Below are 15,132 nucleotides of genomic sequence, written 5' to 3'. Positions count from 1 at the left end.
CTTTAGTTATTTCAGAAGCATCTGGCCTGGTTACTCTTTTTGATATGAGATTTTACCGTTGATTCACCAGTTTGTCCCTTTTTCACCCAGGTATTTCCATTTTGCCCACTACCTACTGTACCAGTCAAATGTTGGACACACCTACTCATTCCATGTTTTTTTCTTTATTTTTTTTTTACTATTTTCTATATTGTAGAATAATAGTGAAGACATAAAAACTATGAAATAACACATGGAATCATGTAGTAACCAAAAAAAACAAATCAAAATATATTTGATATTCTTCAAAGTATCCACCCTTACACTTGATGATAGCGTTGCACACTTGCCATTCTCTCAACCAGCTTCATGAGGTAGTCACCTGGAATGCATTTCAATTAACAGGTGTGCCTCGTTAAAAGTTCATTTGTGGTATTTCTTTCCTTCTTAATGCGTTTTGAGCCAGTCAATGGACATAGACTGGTGGAAATCTGGCCTTTGGTCTGATGAGTCCACATTTGAGATTTTTGCTTCCTACCCCCATGTCTTTGTGAGATGCAGAGTATGTGAACGGATGATCTCTGCATATGTGGTTCCCGCCGTTAAGCATAGAGGAGGTGGTGTGATGGTGCTTTGCTGTTGACACTTTCGTGATAACAAATCAATACAAATCAAATGTTATTTGTCACATACACATGGTTAGCAGATGTTAATGCGAGTGTAGCAAAATGCTTGTGCTTCTAGTTCCGACCATGCAGTAATATCTAACAAGTAATCAGTTTCTCTTTGGGTCTTATAAAATGACTGTCTTGTAGATGTGCACTGTTTTTGTAAATAAGCTTCTATTTTTTCTTTGATTACATACAGTACTGAGTCATTGCGAGCTGGACCACTAGATTGTAGTACTCTATTATTTAGAATTCAAGGCATCCTTAACCAGCATGGCTAACACAGCATTCTGCAGCGGTACGCCATACCATTTGGTTTGTGCTTAGTGGGACTATCATTTGTTTTTCAACAGGACAATGAGCCAAAACATACCTCCAGGGTCTGTTTGGCCAAGAAGGACAGTGATGGAGTGCTCCAGAATCATGGTTTCTACATGATTCCATATGTTTTATTTCATCGTTTTGATCTCTTCAGTATTATTTTGCAATGTAGAAAATAGTAAAAAGTAAAGAAAAACCCTTGAATGAGTAGAACTTTTGACTCATACTGTATGTATACACATTGTTGTCAATTTATTGATAAATTGCACATATTGTATATTTTAAAAACATTAACTAAAGATGTGAAGTCAATATATTCACAAATAGACAATAAAGGCACCAATTTACAAGGCATTTTATTTTTTTCCAATCATATGATGTACAAGGCCCAAATAAAGCTGAATTATTTTATAGCCCGTTCTTAAATATTCCAATCCAGTTTCTCTTTGGGTCTTATAAAATGACTGTCTTGTATCTCCACAATAGATGTGCACTGTTTTTGTAAATAAGCTTCTATTTTTTTTCTTTGATACATGCAGCTGATACATGCAGTACTGAGTCATTGCCAGCTGGACCACTAGATTGTGGTTATATTTCACCTCTTGCTTTAACCCTTGTTTTCATTCTGTCAGTCAGTCCTTGAGGTTTCTCTTTCCCTATACAGTACATAATATGTTGAGAGAGAGAGAGGAAAAAATAGAATAGTAGTACATGAGAATGTGAAACCATGGACGGAAATTCCACTGTATAAAAATCAGGTGGTTGACACAATCTTAACCTAATCCTGACTTTCCAGGAACTCCATTCGTTGAGACACAATTCATCAGGAGACATTAACTATACATCATCCTGCGTATTTTCATATTTTTTTCCACTTTGGGCAGTACCCTTTTTGGAAAATAACAGATCAGTGAGTGACTACATCAAGTAAAACTTGAATCACAAATCTCGCCAGTTCTTATTTAGAGCATGGACACTTCCTGGCCTTACACACAGTCCTCTCTTGCGTTCTAAGCAGACCCCATCAAGCAGATCTTCCAGTGTCTCTCTCACAATTGTAGACTTGCTCACACTCATAACGTCCCCTCCTCCAGCAGACGGTTGAGGCCGGTGCAGATTTTGGTGAGGTTGGGTTTAAAGGGTCCATCGGGGTTGTACAGCTGGGTCAGAAGCTCTGGATCGGAGTAATGGTTGAATACGTGGTTGATGCGACCATGGGATTTGGGTGTGAGGTGGGAGTCGACTAGCTTCAACAGCAGATCTCTGCATCCTGTCAGGATCTCCGACATTACTGTCTTGTCAAAGGTGAATTCCACCTGAACAAGAATAAGTGGGAAATAGAGAAAGGATAACAATGTTATTATGTTGTCATCGTCTTTTATCTGTTTTCATACAGAATGATTGGCCGTTAATGCATAGAGGTCTATGATCGATTAACTCACTGTAACATAGTGTTATGCAAGGTGCCGCCGGTATGTTTACCTCATAGAAGCTGATGGCTGTCATGGCTCCTTGATGCAGCTTCTTCTTGAAGTCCTGGGCCAGACTCAGCTCCTCTGGGCTGAAACGGTTGTGTCTGAACAGCACGCCAATCTTCACTGCTATCTTGATCAGGTCCTTCACCACCTTCTGGGCCTCTGAGCGGTTCCCTGAATACTCTTTGGAAACACGGTAGAGCTCGTCTAGGATCTCACTGCTGGTGTCGTCTATGAACATATGGACCACAGACTTGTTGGCCATGTGGCTGAGGATCTTCTTCTGGGCCTGCATGGCCATATCCTTGGAGCTGAATGACTCCATCCTACCTGGGGGTTGGGAGAGAGAAGTGAGCAGAGATGGCTGATTATGTTATTTCTAACTCCTAGCTCAGTCGTGCCACAGGATCTCCCTCAGTTCAGTTTTCTGGGCTTTTTGTTTTCGCATTACAGAGAATCCAACTGAGACATCCAGGGGATGTTCCATGGGTAATACCAGTTGTGGAAAAAGTACTCAATTGTCATACTTGAGTAAAAGTAAAGACACCTTAATAGAAAATGACTCAAGTGAAAGTCACCCAGTAAAATACCACTTGAGTAAAAGTCTAAAAGTATTTGCTTTTAAATGTACTTAAGTATCAAAAGTAAATGTAATTGCTAAAATGTACTTAAGTATCAAAAGTAAAAGTATTAATCATTTTAAATTCCTTATTTAAAGCAAACCAGATGGCAAAATGTTCTTGTTTTTTAAAATTACGGATAGCCAGGGGGCATGGTCCAACACTCAGACATCATTTACAAACAAACCATGTGTTTAGTGAGTCTGCCAACTCGGAGGCGGTAGGGATTACCAGAGATGTTCTCTTGATAAGTGTGAATTAGACCATTTTCCTGCTCTGCTAAGCATTCAAAATGTAACGAGTACTTTTGGTTGTCAGGGAAAATATATGGAGTAAAACGTACATCTTCTTTAGGAATATAGTGAAATAAAAGTTGCCAAATATTAATAGTCAAGTACAGATACCCCAAAAAACTACTTAAGTAGTACTTCAAGTAATTTTACTTGTACTTTACTTTAAGTACTTTACACCACTGGGTAATACCCACCAAGGTTACAGCCTCACCCCACACAGTGTCCCTGTCAGGGGAGTGAAGATACAGAGAGCTACCCCTCATGGGAGGACTTGAGTGCACCTACATCACGTAAACACACAAAACTGTTGCACCACATACCGTTTAACAGGACTAGTGTCATTGCAGCTTTGTCCTGCAGCTGTGTTGCAGGTTTATTTGATGTATTCAATATCAAATTAACACAGTAGGTTCCATGGTACACCTATGGAATTGGGCCTAACCTAAATGTAACACACAGTCTAATGCTCAGAAGGTACCACTTTCTAGTATAAGCCTTTACACAAATAATTATCTATTGTATATCTTTACATTGTGGCCACATCATTTCGATATAATTTTCAACATTGTAAAAATAGTTATGAACTATGTATAAAAGGTTACACAATTCCTATCATTGGTTTCTGTTACATGTTGAGAGCATACACAATCATCCTGTGGGGATAATTTCAGGGCTGAATCTCCACTTAAGGCCTGTGTGGACAAGTATGTGAGAGAGGCAGGTAGGCTGAATAGATCAGGCAGGTTTCTACAAGTGCTCCTAGATTGTATCAGAACAGGGGGATTGGAGCAAGTCATGGTCCTAGACCCATCCTTCACTCTTAGAAAAATGGGTTATTCAGCTATCCAATAGGAAAAACACTTTTTTGGTTACTGGTAGAACCCTTTGGCATTCCATGGAGAACCATCTGTGGAAAGGGTTCTACATGGAAACAAAAATGGTTCTCCGATAGGGACAGTCGAAGAGCCCTTTTAGCTTATAGAAAGCACTTTTTTCCCCCTAAGAGTGTATATTTACTGTCTTGGAATCCTCCCTTAGACAAAAGGTCTTACATTGAGGCATCCTTTAAGTGGCAACAAGGCTTTCACAAATATGGGTCTTTTTTAAATCGCTTCAGGTCCGTATTCACAAAGAGTCTCAGAGTCCTGATCTAGGATCTGTTTAAGCTTTTAGATAATAATGAAACAGATTATATTGACTGACAGGAAATGGTCCTACGTCAGCACTCCTATTCTGAAAGGCTTTATGAATACGGGTCCAGGTGTGTGTGTGCTAGTGCATGCGTGCGTGATCCAAATGACGGTCATCTATCTGACTCACAATTGATGCAGTAAGCAATAAATGCAAATGAATTTTCTGCCAATAAATCAAATGATCCTGACATACTAATAGGCTATGTTCTATAATCAGCAAACACACATCTCCCATATGTCATCCCACTGGGTTTTTATTACATGCGTATCCAGTGTCACATTTCTAATGGTACGCTCCAGTACAAAGCCTCCGCTCTCTGCGGGAACATTCATTAGATGAATTTCCCTTAACGATGATAATGGAAGTGGAACAGCATGATAGCTATTTCAGATTCACTCTCAATCTCATTCCAGTGCAGAAAAACCCAGTGGGGATTGAGAGACGTGCGCACCCATCAGCCATGTATCCTCCCTGCAGAAATATGGAGCCGCAGCTGGAGACAGCTGGCTTTTTGGCTTGGCTTAAAGGAAAGTTCACTCTGTTTATTTGACTAGTCTGCTAAGGGTCAGTTGTTTAAAGTATAAATATCATTTTTGGGTTGTCTTCATGCGACAGCCAAGAGAAAAAAACACTATCCTGTAATGGACAGCACAGGGCAGGCTGATAATGCTTTTTATGTTTACACAGTTCATGTGGAGTACAGCAACAATGACCATGTACACATTTAAAGAGCACTCAAGAAGGTCAATTTGAGTTGCTGTCCATTAGGCTATGGATGGAAGAGCACTAACTTCTCCATTAACAATAGGAACCAATTTTATGAAACCAGACATTATTACACTTTCAGGAATGGGAAAAGCCAAGCAATGTGGGTCTTCCATGACTCCAGTGTTAGGAGGGCAGGTTGTGTGGATCAAGAAGAGCTGTGCTGACTGACTTGGAGATAGTGATCGCTGATTGGAAGATTATGCGCAGGGGGGCGGGGTGGGAGAGGTAAATATTTAGCATTCCGTAGATGACTGCTGTGTGTGTTTGTGTGTGTACGCCCAGGTAAATCCTCTGGACTCCCACAGGGCTTAGCAGGGGAATTGTGGAGTCCCTTCGACTTCCCTAGACAGAATGTGACTTCTACTGCTGCTATTACAAAGCACCAGGTCAAGCAGACATGTTCCACTAACACTAGCCCTAAAGGCTTATGTCACCCGCTGCCTGTCACCAGACTTGAGTGGTATTATGGGACAATGAGGCCTCCCAGTTCTTAAAGTATCTATTCAGAAGGGAGAAATGTTCAGGGTATTTCAGATAGAAATATATCATATAGGATGGGCATGACTTTTAATCATACAAACAGAGAATATATGCAGTTCTACCACCTCGTTGAACACACTCCTGGTGGCATTATCCTGAGCTCAGGTCCAGACCTTTCTTTTCAGTAGAGGACCTCACAAAGTGCGGAACTTTCCAGTTCTTCTCTCAGCATTTAGTTGGTATGGGTTTCTAAATCAGGATATGTCCCGTGTGTGTGCAGGTTCAGCATGTGGCACAATAATGGCCCAAAAACTGGCATCACAAAAGTATTGCTTCATTAATAATGGTGTTGGACTGAATGCTTGATGTTTGATGCTGGCAGTTTCTCATTCAAAAGTGTTCATACAGTAGGATTTTTGCATGTTTTGTCAGTCTTGTAACGTTTCTCGAAGTCTTTGAAGAGTTGTTGTTCAAGACTGACACACAACTCTGCTGGCTTATTATTAAGGAAGAGAAACAGTAGTTGGTTTGTGGTGACCAATTTTGTTTTTACCCCTTAGTCTGTCCAACACTTTGCTGTGTCATTTCCATGTCTTTGTCTTTCGCTCTGACTGGCTCTCTGGCACTCTCAATCCGTGTAGGCTAGTAGACGAAAAGAAAGTCCACAACTTGTTTGATTGTGCAAGCTCCACCAGGCACAGATGGTTTCTCTCCTCAGTTATACAGCTGTCTGTCAGGACTGGGTTCCTGTTCCAGCATGACTCTGAGTGTACATACAGTACACGTCTCCCAAGTCCAGTGTAAGTTAGAAAACTATCGAAGAGGAATTCAAACATGATCTTATTGGTCCTTCAGTACCACCTTCCTTCTCACTTTATCCACATAAACTTAAACTGTATTGAAAGATATAACAAAAAAGGACAAGCTCGCTATAATAATAACACAAGTGTTATATTTGCAAGAGTGTACGTTATTTCTGTCAAAGGTAGAGCTATCTGTGCATAGAAAAGACATGGTTGATTTATCAGATAGAGAAAGCCCTGAGAGTCTTCTTACCTGTGTGTGCCAGAGAGAGTCCCCCCCCTCCTTCGTGTCAAACGTCTCAGTCCCCACAGCACGTGGCTCAGGTTGTCAGCATTGAGCACTCGTTAATGGAATCCCTTCATCCTACCAGGTGAAAATAAAATAAAATCCTCATCTATCTGTGTCTCATCTATCTGTGCTGCTCGCCATCGTCTCAAGATAAATGTCAGTTGTACTTCCTTGAGGAACTAAATTGCTATGACACACCCCTTAGTGTGTTTCTCTCTCTTTCCTTCTCTCTCTCTTGTATTTCCCTCAAATTCAAATTCAAACTTTTGTTCCTCTTCAAACTACAGTATCTCTCTCTTGCTTTCCTCCCTCTTCATACTTTATCAGTCTCCCTGTTTCTTTTTGTTTCTCTCTCACCCACTCTGTTCCTCTCTCGCTCTCTCTCGCGCTCTCTGTCTCTGTCTAGGTCTTTGTCTGTCGCTCACTCTCTCTCTGACTGTCTCTCACTCCCTCTCTGACTGTCTCTCTCTCTCTATCTGCTGACAGTGGGCCTCTGCTTGTTCTGACAAGTGAAAACCCCAGAAAGAATTTAGCAATAATCCAGTAACACAGTCATTTGAAAGGGGAGCGGCTTAACCCTTTTTGTGTTCACCATTGCAGGAATGCAGCTTCTGTCAGCAATGGACTCCATGTCACATCTGCTCACCAGCAATGTATAAATTCATATAGTTCATCTGTTAATCCTAAACCTTTAACATTTCACTGCTTTACTTTTGTCATTGTAATTTTGACCCTGGTGACATAGTAGAGTATGAAGGGATTATACTGTATGGAGTGTATACTGTATATACTGTATTATAACTACATTGGCATGAATGAACAGTATTTGAAAATACTGAGCTCACATTGGTTTGAAATGGAGGGAAGTCAGTGAAAACTGATGAACATATAAGACCTATTTACCAGTTTTGTTTGCATTGGTTGCCATAGATTTTATCTCTCCTCGTGTTGGCTTAGTTTCAATTGATGTTGAATTTGTGAAAAGCAAATACATAGACATAGGTAGACTGGGGTAATAGTACAGACAATGCATGGTGAAAATCTACACATCCCTTGCACATTCTTCACGTTGCTGCCTTAAAATACTATCTAAAAAGGCATTAAATTAGATTTAAGTGAAATAAAATTATAAGATATTTCCAAATGAATTCTTTTTTTAAAGAAGAGGGAAAAAAGATGTCTTGATTGTGTGTCTTCACACCCCAGAGTTAACACTTGGTGGAAGCATCTTTGGCAGTCATTATAGCTGTGAATCATAAGTCTACCAACCTTACACAACTCTTAGGGCAAGGTATATCCATTGTTTTTGTCACAATTGCTCAAGCTCAGTAAATTTGTTTTGGAATCATTGATGGACAAGCATATTTAAGTCAGAACTGACATTGGACCACTCAGAAACAGTCAACATTTTGTCATTAACATTTGTGTAATTGTTCCTCTGAAAAGTAAAACTCCCAGGGTTACGTTTTTATAAGAGTGAGGCAGGTTTTCCTCAATTTTCCCAAAATATTGATCTTGTTTCATCACTGCAACTCCCCAAGGGGGTCGGGAGGCGAAGGTCGAGTCATGCTTCCTGCCAAACTGTGCACTTCTTAACACCCGCGTTTCAGAGGAAACACCATTCAACTGACGACTGAAGTCAGCCTGCAGGCACCCGGGCCAGCCACAAGGAGTCCCTAGAGCACAATGAGCCAAGTAACGCCCCCCGGCCACTAGCAAATGTATATTACAGATATCCTAGTCTTGGATCTTTAGTTATAAAGGGGGTGAATTTTATCAATCTCAACAATTCCTACTAAGGGAAGTGTGTTTTGTGTTTACACTGACCACAATTCATGAATGCTCTGATTCATACAGGCCTGGCCATTCCCTGATTCAAAAGCACTCTGTTTATCTGTAGGTTTATGTGAACGACATCCAGCTGGACCAAACAGCCTGCTGAGGCTCAACCCATAAAAACATCTCCATCCGATGGGGCTAAGGCCTTTGAGCCAATGATTGTTTTCATGTGTCAGGGTGAGAGGTCAGACCAAGGCCCAGTTGAACTGAAGGGAGAGTCTGAACGGATACAAGCCTACAGAGTGTGCAGTGGGGATTCAAAGACACCTGCACCTTTGTGTTTATTTTCTCTTTCCTCCGGCAAGAAATTAACTGACTAGAGATAGTGAACTGCAACTGCAAAAGTGGGCCTGTCACCATAGCAACAGACAGGAAATAGGGCTTAAGCGGTTTCCTGACGGCTTCCTCTTAATCATGTAATGACATCTCCCTCAGAAATGTCTACAAGGAGAGTTCAGATGTGTGTGTGTGTGTGTGTGTGTGTGTGTGTGTGTGTGTGTGTGTGTGTGTCTGTGTGTGTGGTAGGTAGGTCTGTAGCACTCACTAACCCTTAGGTATTCATACCCCTTGACTTGTTCCACATTTTGTTGTTACAGCCTGAATTCAAAATGGATTACATATTTTTTTACCCTTCTACACACAATACTGCATAATGACAAAGTGAAAACATATTTTTAGAAATTTGACAAAGCGAAAACATGTTTTTAGAAATTTGACAAAGTGAAAACATGTTTTTAGAAATGTTAGCACATTTATTGATAATGAAATACAGAAATATCTCATTTACATAGACTACCGATCAAAAGTTTGGGGCCACTTAGAAATGTCCTTGTTTTTGAAAGAAAAGCTAAAGAAATGTGTCTATTAAAATAACATAAAATTGATCAGAAATATAGTGTAGACATTGTTAATGTTGTAAATGACTATTGTAGCTGGAAACAGCAGATTTTTTAAATGGAATATCTACATAGGCGTACAGAGGCCCATTATCAGCAACAATCACTCCTGTGTTCCAGTGTCACGTTGTGTTAGCTAATCCTAATTATCATTTTAAAGGCGAATTGATCATTAAACCTGCTGTTCTGATTAAAGAAGCAATAAAACGGGCCTTCTTTAGTTGAGTATCTAGAGTATCAAATCAAATCAAACTTTATTTGTCACAACAAGTGTAGACTTTACCGTGAAATGCTTACTTACAAACCAACAGGGCAGTTCAAGAAGAAGAAAATATTTACCAAGTGGACTCAAATAAAAATGTATAATAAAAAGTAACACAATAAGAATAACAAGGCTATATACAGTGGGCACCGGTACTGAGTCAGTGTGCGGGTGTACAGGCTGGGGGGGGGGGGGTGTCAATGTAAATTGTCCGGTGGTGATTTTATGAATTGTTCAGCAGTATTATGGCTTGGGGGTAGAAGCTGTTGAGGAGCCTTCTGGTCCTAGACTTGGCGCTCTTGTACGTCTTGCCGTACGGTGGCAGAGAAAACAGTCTATAACTTGGGTGACTGGAGTCCCTGACAATTTTCTGGGCTTTCCTCTGACAGCGCCTTTTATATAGGACCTGGATGGCAGGAAGCTTGGCCCCAGTGATGTACCTTCTGTAGCGCCTTACGGTCAGATACCGAGCAGTTGCCATACCAGGCGATGATGCAACCGGTCAGGATGCTCTCGATGGTGCAGCTGTAGAACCTTTTGAGGATCTGGGGACCCATGCCAAGTATTTTCAGTCTCCCGAGGGGGAAAAGGTTTTGTTGTGCCCTCTTCACGACGATCTTGGAATGTTTGGACCATGATAGTTCGGTGGTGAAGTGGACACCAAGGAACTTGAAACTCTCGACCCACTCCAGTACAAGCACGTCGATGTTAATGGGGGCCTGTTCGGACCGCCTTTTCCTGTAGTCCACAATCAGCTCCTTTGTCTTGCTCACATAGAGGGAGAGGTTGTTGTCCTGGCACCACACTGCCAGTTCTCTGACCTCCTCACTATAGGCCGTCTCATCGTTGTCGGTGATCAGGCCTACCACTGTTGTGTCGTCAGCAAACTTAATGATGGTGTTGGAGTTGTGTTTGGCCACGCAGTCGTGGATGAACAGGGAATACAGGAGGGGACTAAGTTCACACCCCTGAGGGGCCCCAGTGTTAAGGATCAGCCTGGCAGACGAGTTGTTGCCTACTCTTACCACCTGGGGGGTGGCCTGTCAGGAAGTCCAGGATCCAGTTGCAAAGGGAGGTGTTTATTCCCAGAGTCCTTAGCTTAGTGATGAGCTTCGTGGGCATTATGGTGTTGAACGCTGAGCTGTAGTCATTGAACATCATTCTCACATAGGTGTTCCTTTTGTCCGGGTGAGAAAGGGCAGTGTGGAGTGCGATTGAGATTGCGTCGTCTGTGGATCTGTTGGGGTGGTATGCGAATTGGAGTGGGTCTAGGGTGTCCGGGAGGATGCTGTTGATGTGAGCCATGACCAACCTTTCAAAGCACTTCATGGCTACCGACGTAAGTGCCACGGGGCGATAATCATTTAGGCAGGTTACCTTCGCTTCCTTGGGCACAGGGACTATGGTGGTCTGCTTGAATGTGAATGTTGACCTGTTTTAACTTCTTGTGACTCTCAAACGGATCCGGGAGCGTAATCATCGCGTAATCATCGCCTCAAACTAATTAGCATAACGCAGCAGACATAAATCTTCCTAGAAAATCTTCCTATTCATGAAAATCACAAATGAAATATATTGAGACACAGCTTTGCCTTTTGTTAATCACACTGTCATCTCAGATTTTCAAAATATGCTTTACAGCCAACGCTAGCATTTGTGTAAGTTTATCATGGCATAATGCTATGCTAGGCTCTGCTAGCGGCAGGCAACATTTTCACGAAAATAAGAAAAGCAATCAAATTAAATAATTTACCTTTGAAGAACTTCGGATGTTTTCACTCAGGAGACTCCCAGTTAGATAGCAAATGTTCCTTTTTTCCAAAAATATTATTTTTGTAGGCGAAATAGCTCCCGTTTGTTCTTCACGTTTGGCTGAGAAATCGACCGGAAAATGCGGTCACTACAACGCCAAACTTTTTTCAAAATTAGCTCCATAATATTGACAGAAACATGGAAAACGTTGTTTAGAATCAATCCTCAATGTGTTTTTCACATATCTATTCGATAATATATCCGTCGGGACAATTATATTAGAAGCGATTGGAATAATGGCTACCTCAGTACTTTACGCAAGATTTTCTGCGGGAGCCATCATGTGACCACTTGCTCAATGTGGTCCCTTACGGCTATTCTTCAACATAAATGCGTAAAAAGACGCCACAATGCTGTAGACACCTTGGGGAATACATAGAAAGCGTAAGCTCATTCGTAGCCCATTCACAGCCATATAAGGAGTCATTGGCATGAAGCGCTTTCAAAAAATGCACTTCCTGATTGGATTTTTTTCTGGGTTTCACCTGTAACATCAGTTATGTTGCACTCACAGACAATATCTTTACAGTTTTGGAAACGTCAGAGTGTTTTCTATCCAAAGCTGTCAATTATATGCATAGTCGAGCATCTTGTTGTGACAAAATATCCCATTTAAAACGGGATCGTTTTTTATCCAAAAATGAAAATACTGCCCCCTAGTCGCAAAAGGTTAAAGGTCTTGCTCACTTCGGCTACCGAGAGCGTTATCACACAACTGTCCAGAACAGCTGGTGCTCTCGTGCATTCAGTGTTACTTGCCTTGAAGCGAGCATAAAAGGCATTTAGCTGCGTCACTGGGCAGCTCGCATCTGGGTTTCCCTTTGTAGTCCGTAATAGTTTTCAAGCCCTGCCACATCCGACGAGCGGTGTAGTAGGATTCAATCTTAATCCTGTATTGACGCTTTGCTTGTTTAATGGTTCGTCTGAGGGCTTAGCGGGATTTCTTATAATCTCATACAACGCTGTATACTACTCCTGTCACAGAACAGCTCAAACTGGTTCTAACCAGAATAGAAAGAGGAGTGGGAGGCCTCGGTGCACAACTGAGCAAGAGGACAAGTACATTAGAATGTGTAGTTTGAGAAACAGACAAGTCGTCAACTGGCAGCTTCATTAAATAGAACCCGCACAACACCAGTCTCAACATCAACATTGAAGAGGCGACTCCAGGATATGCTGGCCTTCTTTTTCACGACCCTGTCTTTCAAAGATAATTCGTAAAAATTCAAATAACTTCACATATCTTCATTGTAAAGACTTTAAACACTGTTTCCCATGCTTGTTCAATGAACCATAAACAATTAATGAACATGCACCTGTGGAACGCTTGTTAAGACACTAACAGTTTACAGATAGGCAACTAATGTCACAGTTATGAAAACTTAGGACACTGAAGAGGCCTTTCTACTGACTGAAAAACACCTAAAGAAAGATGCCCAGGGTGCCTGCTCATCTGCGTGAACGTGCATTAGGCATGCTGCAAGGAGGCATGAGGACTGCAGATGTGGCCAGGGCAATAAATTGCAATGTCTGTACTGTGAGACGCCTAAGACAGCGCTACAGGGAGACAGGACGGACAGCTGATCATCCTCGCAATGGCAGATCACGTGTAACAACACCTGCACAGGATCGGTACATCCGGACATCACACCTACGGGACAGGTCAGGATGGCAACAACAACTGCCCGAGTTACACCAGGAACGCACAATCCTTCCATCAGTGCTCAGACTGTCCGCAATAGGCTGAGAGAGGCTGGGCTGAGGGCTTTGTAGGCCTGTTGTAAGGCAGGTCCTCACCAGACATCACCGGCAACAATGTCACCTATGGGCACAAACCAACTGTCGCTGGACAAGACATTGCTGGCAAAACGTGCTCTTCACTGACGAATCACGGTTTTGTCTCACCAGGGGTGATGGTCGGATTCGCGTCTATCGTCGAAGGAATGAGCGTTACACCGGGGCCTGTACTCTGGAGCGGGATCGATTTGGAGGTGGAGGGTCCGTCATGGTCTGGGGCGGTGTGTCACAGCATCATCGAACTGAGCATGTTGTCATTGCAGGCAATCTCAACGCTGTGCATTACAGGGAAGACATCCTCCCCCCTGATGTGGGACCCTTCCTGCTGTCTCATGCTGACATGACCCTCCAGCATGACAATGCCACCAGCCATACTGCCTGTTCTGTGCGTGATTTCCTGCAAGACAGGAATGTCAGTGTTCTGCCATGGCCAGCGAAGAGCCCCGATCTCTATCCTTTTGAGCATGTCTGGGACCTGTTCAATCGGAGGGTGAGGGTGAGGCCCATTCCCCCCAGAAATGTCCAGACACTTGCAGGTGTCTTAGTGGAAGAGTGGGGTAACATATCACAGCAACAACTGGCAAATCTGGTGCAGTCCATGAGGAGGAGATGCACTGCACTACTTAGTATCTGGTGTGGCCACCAGCTGCATTTGACCCCTCCTTTGTTCAGGGACACATTATTCCATTTCTGTTAGTCACATGTCTGTGGAACTTCGTTCAGTTTATGTCTCAGTTGTTGAATCTTGTTATGTTCATACAAATATTTCCACGTTAAGTTTGCTGAAAATAAACGCAGTTGACAGTGAGAGGACGTCTCTTTTTGCTGAGTTTATATATTTTTGAATCCATTTCGAATTCAGGCTACCACTACAAAAATGTGGAATAAGTCAAGGGGTATGAATACTTTCTGAAGACCGTACATTTTCTTTGAGCACAGTTTATGTATAATTTGTTACCTCCTTAGTTAAAAGATCAAGGACATTGGGCCTAGTGAAGAAATTCTTAATCTAGAATAAGATTATTAAATAATTGTCATGATGGGATTTCTATTTGGACATTAATTGAGCTCAGTGTCTTTGTCCGCTTTACTGTCTTTTCATTCCACATTTTGCACATTTAGTATTTTCTGACTGGTGCTTACCTGTTCTCTGAGCACACACAATCTCAGCTGTCTCAGCTGTCCCTCTGACATTGTGAGCGAATCACTATTTTTTTTTGTGTGTGTGTGTTTGTCAAGCAAAACATTTTAAAGATATCAACAAGGAAATGAACACGTGACGTGTTTGTCTGTACAGTTTTTATGGACAAAGAAGTGCTAACATTCAGTAAACGTGCAACAAATTACAAATACAAAACAGAAAAGTAAAGCACTATTATATAAATGATTATTAAAGCCAATATTATTCCATCATTAAATACAGTATCAGAACTGTAACTTGTGTCGGACTTCTCAGAACTAGTTTATGCAAATAAAATACAACCATCTCTTGACATCTCATCTTACTCTGTATACCAATCCATTGTGATCCTGTAATTAGAAAAGGTGTTTTCACCGACGGTAATAACTTAATAAATAGTACATGAACTGTACATTTATTGACCTGTTTCCTATCAACAACATGCAGAAATCCATA

At 41.7% G+C, this 15,132-nt stretch overlaps 1 protein-coding gene across 1 annotated transcript; it reads right to left on the bottom strand.

Annotated features, from left to right (window-relative positions):
* Window positions 1-1,055: 1,055 nt before the first annotated feature.
* LOC139364956 (tumor necrosis factor, alpha-induced protein 8-like 2b) lies at window positions 1,056-7,377 on the bottom strand. The gene is made up of 3 exons (XM_071102234.1): window positions 6,855-7,377; window positions 2,451-2,773; window positions 1,056-2,284 (listed from the first exon to the last, which is right to left on the bottom strand). The coding sequence occupies exons 2-3, from the start codon at window positions 2,766-2,768 to the stop codon at window positions 2,042-2,044; spliced, it is 561 nt and encodes a 186-aa protein (XP_070958335.1). The 5' UTR covers window positions 2,769-2,773; window positions 6,855-7,377; the 3' UTR covers window positions 1,056-2,041.
* Between the last annotated feature and the right edge of the window lie 7,755 nt (window positions 7,378-15,132).

Source organism: Oncorhynchus clarkii, chromosome 2 (assembly GCF_045791955.1).
Source record: "Oncorhynchus clarkii lewisi isolate Uvic-CL-2024 chromosome 2, UVic_Ocla_1.0, whole genome shotgun sequence".
NCBI lineage: Eukaryota > Metazoa > Chordata > Actinopteri > Salmoniformes > Salmonidae > Oncorhynchus > Oncorhynchus clarkii.
This window is presented reverse-complemented; position numbering and strand designations above follow the sequence as displayed.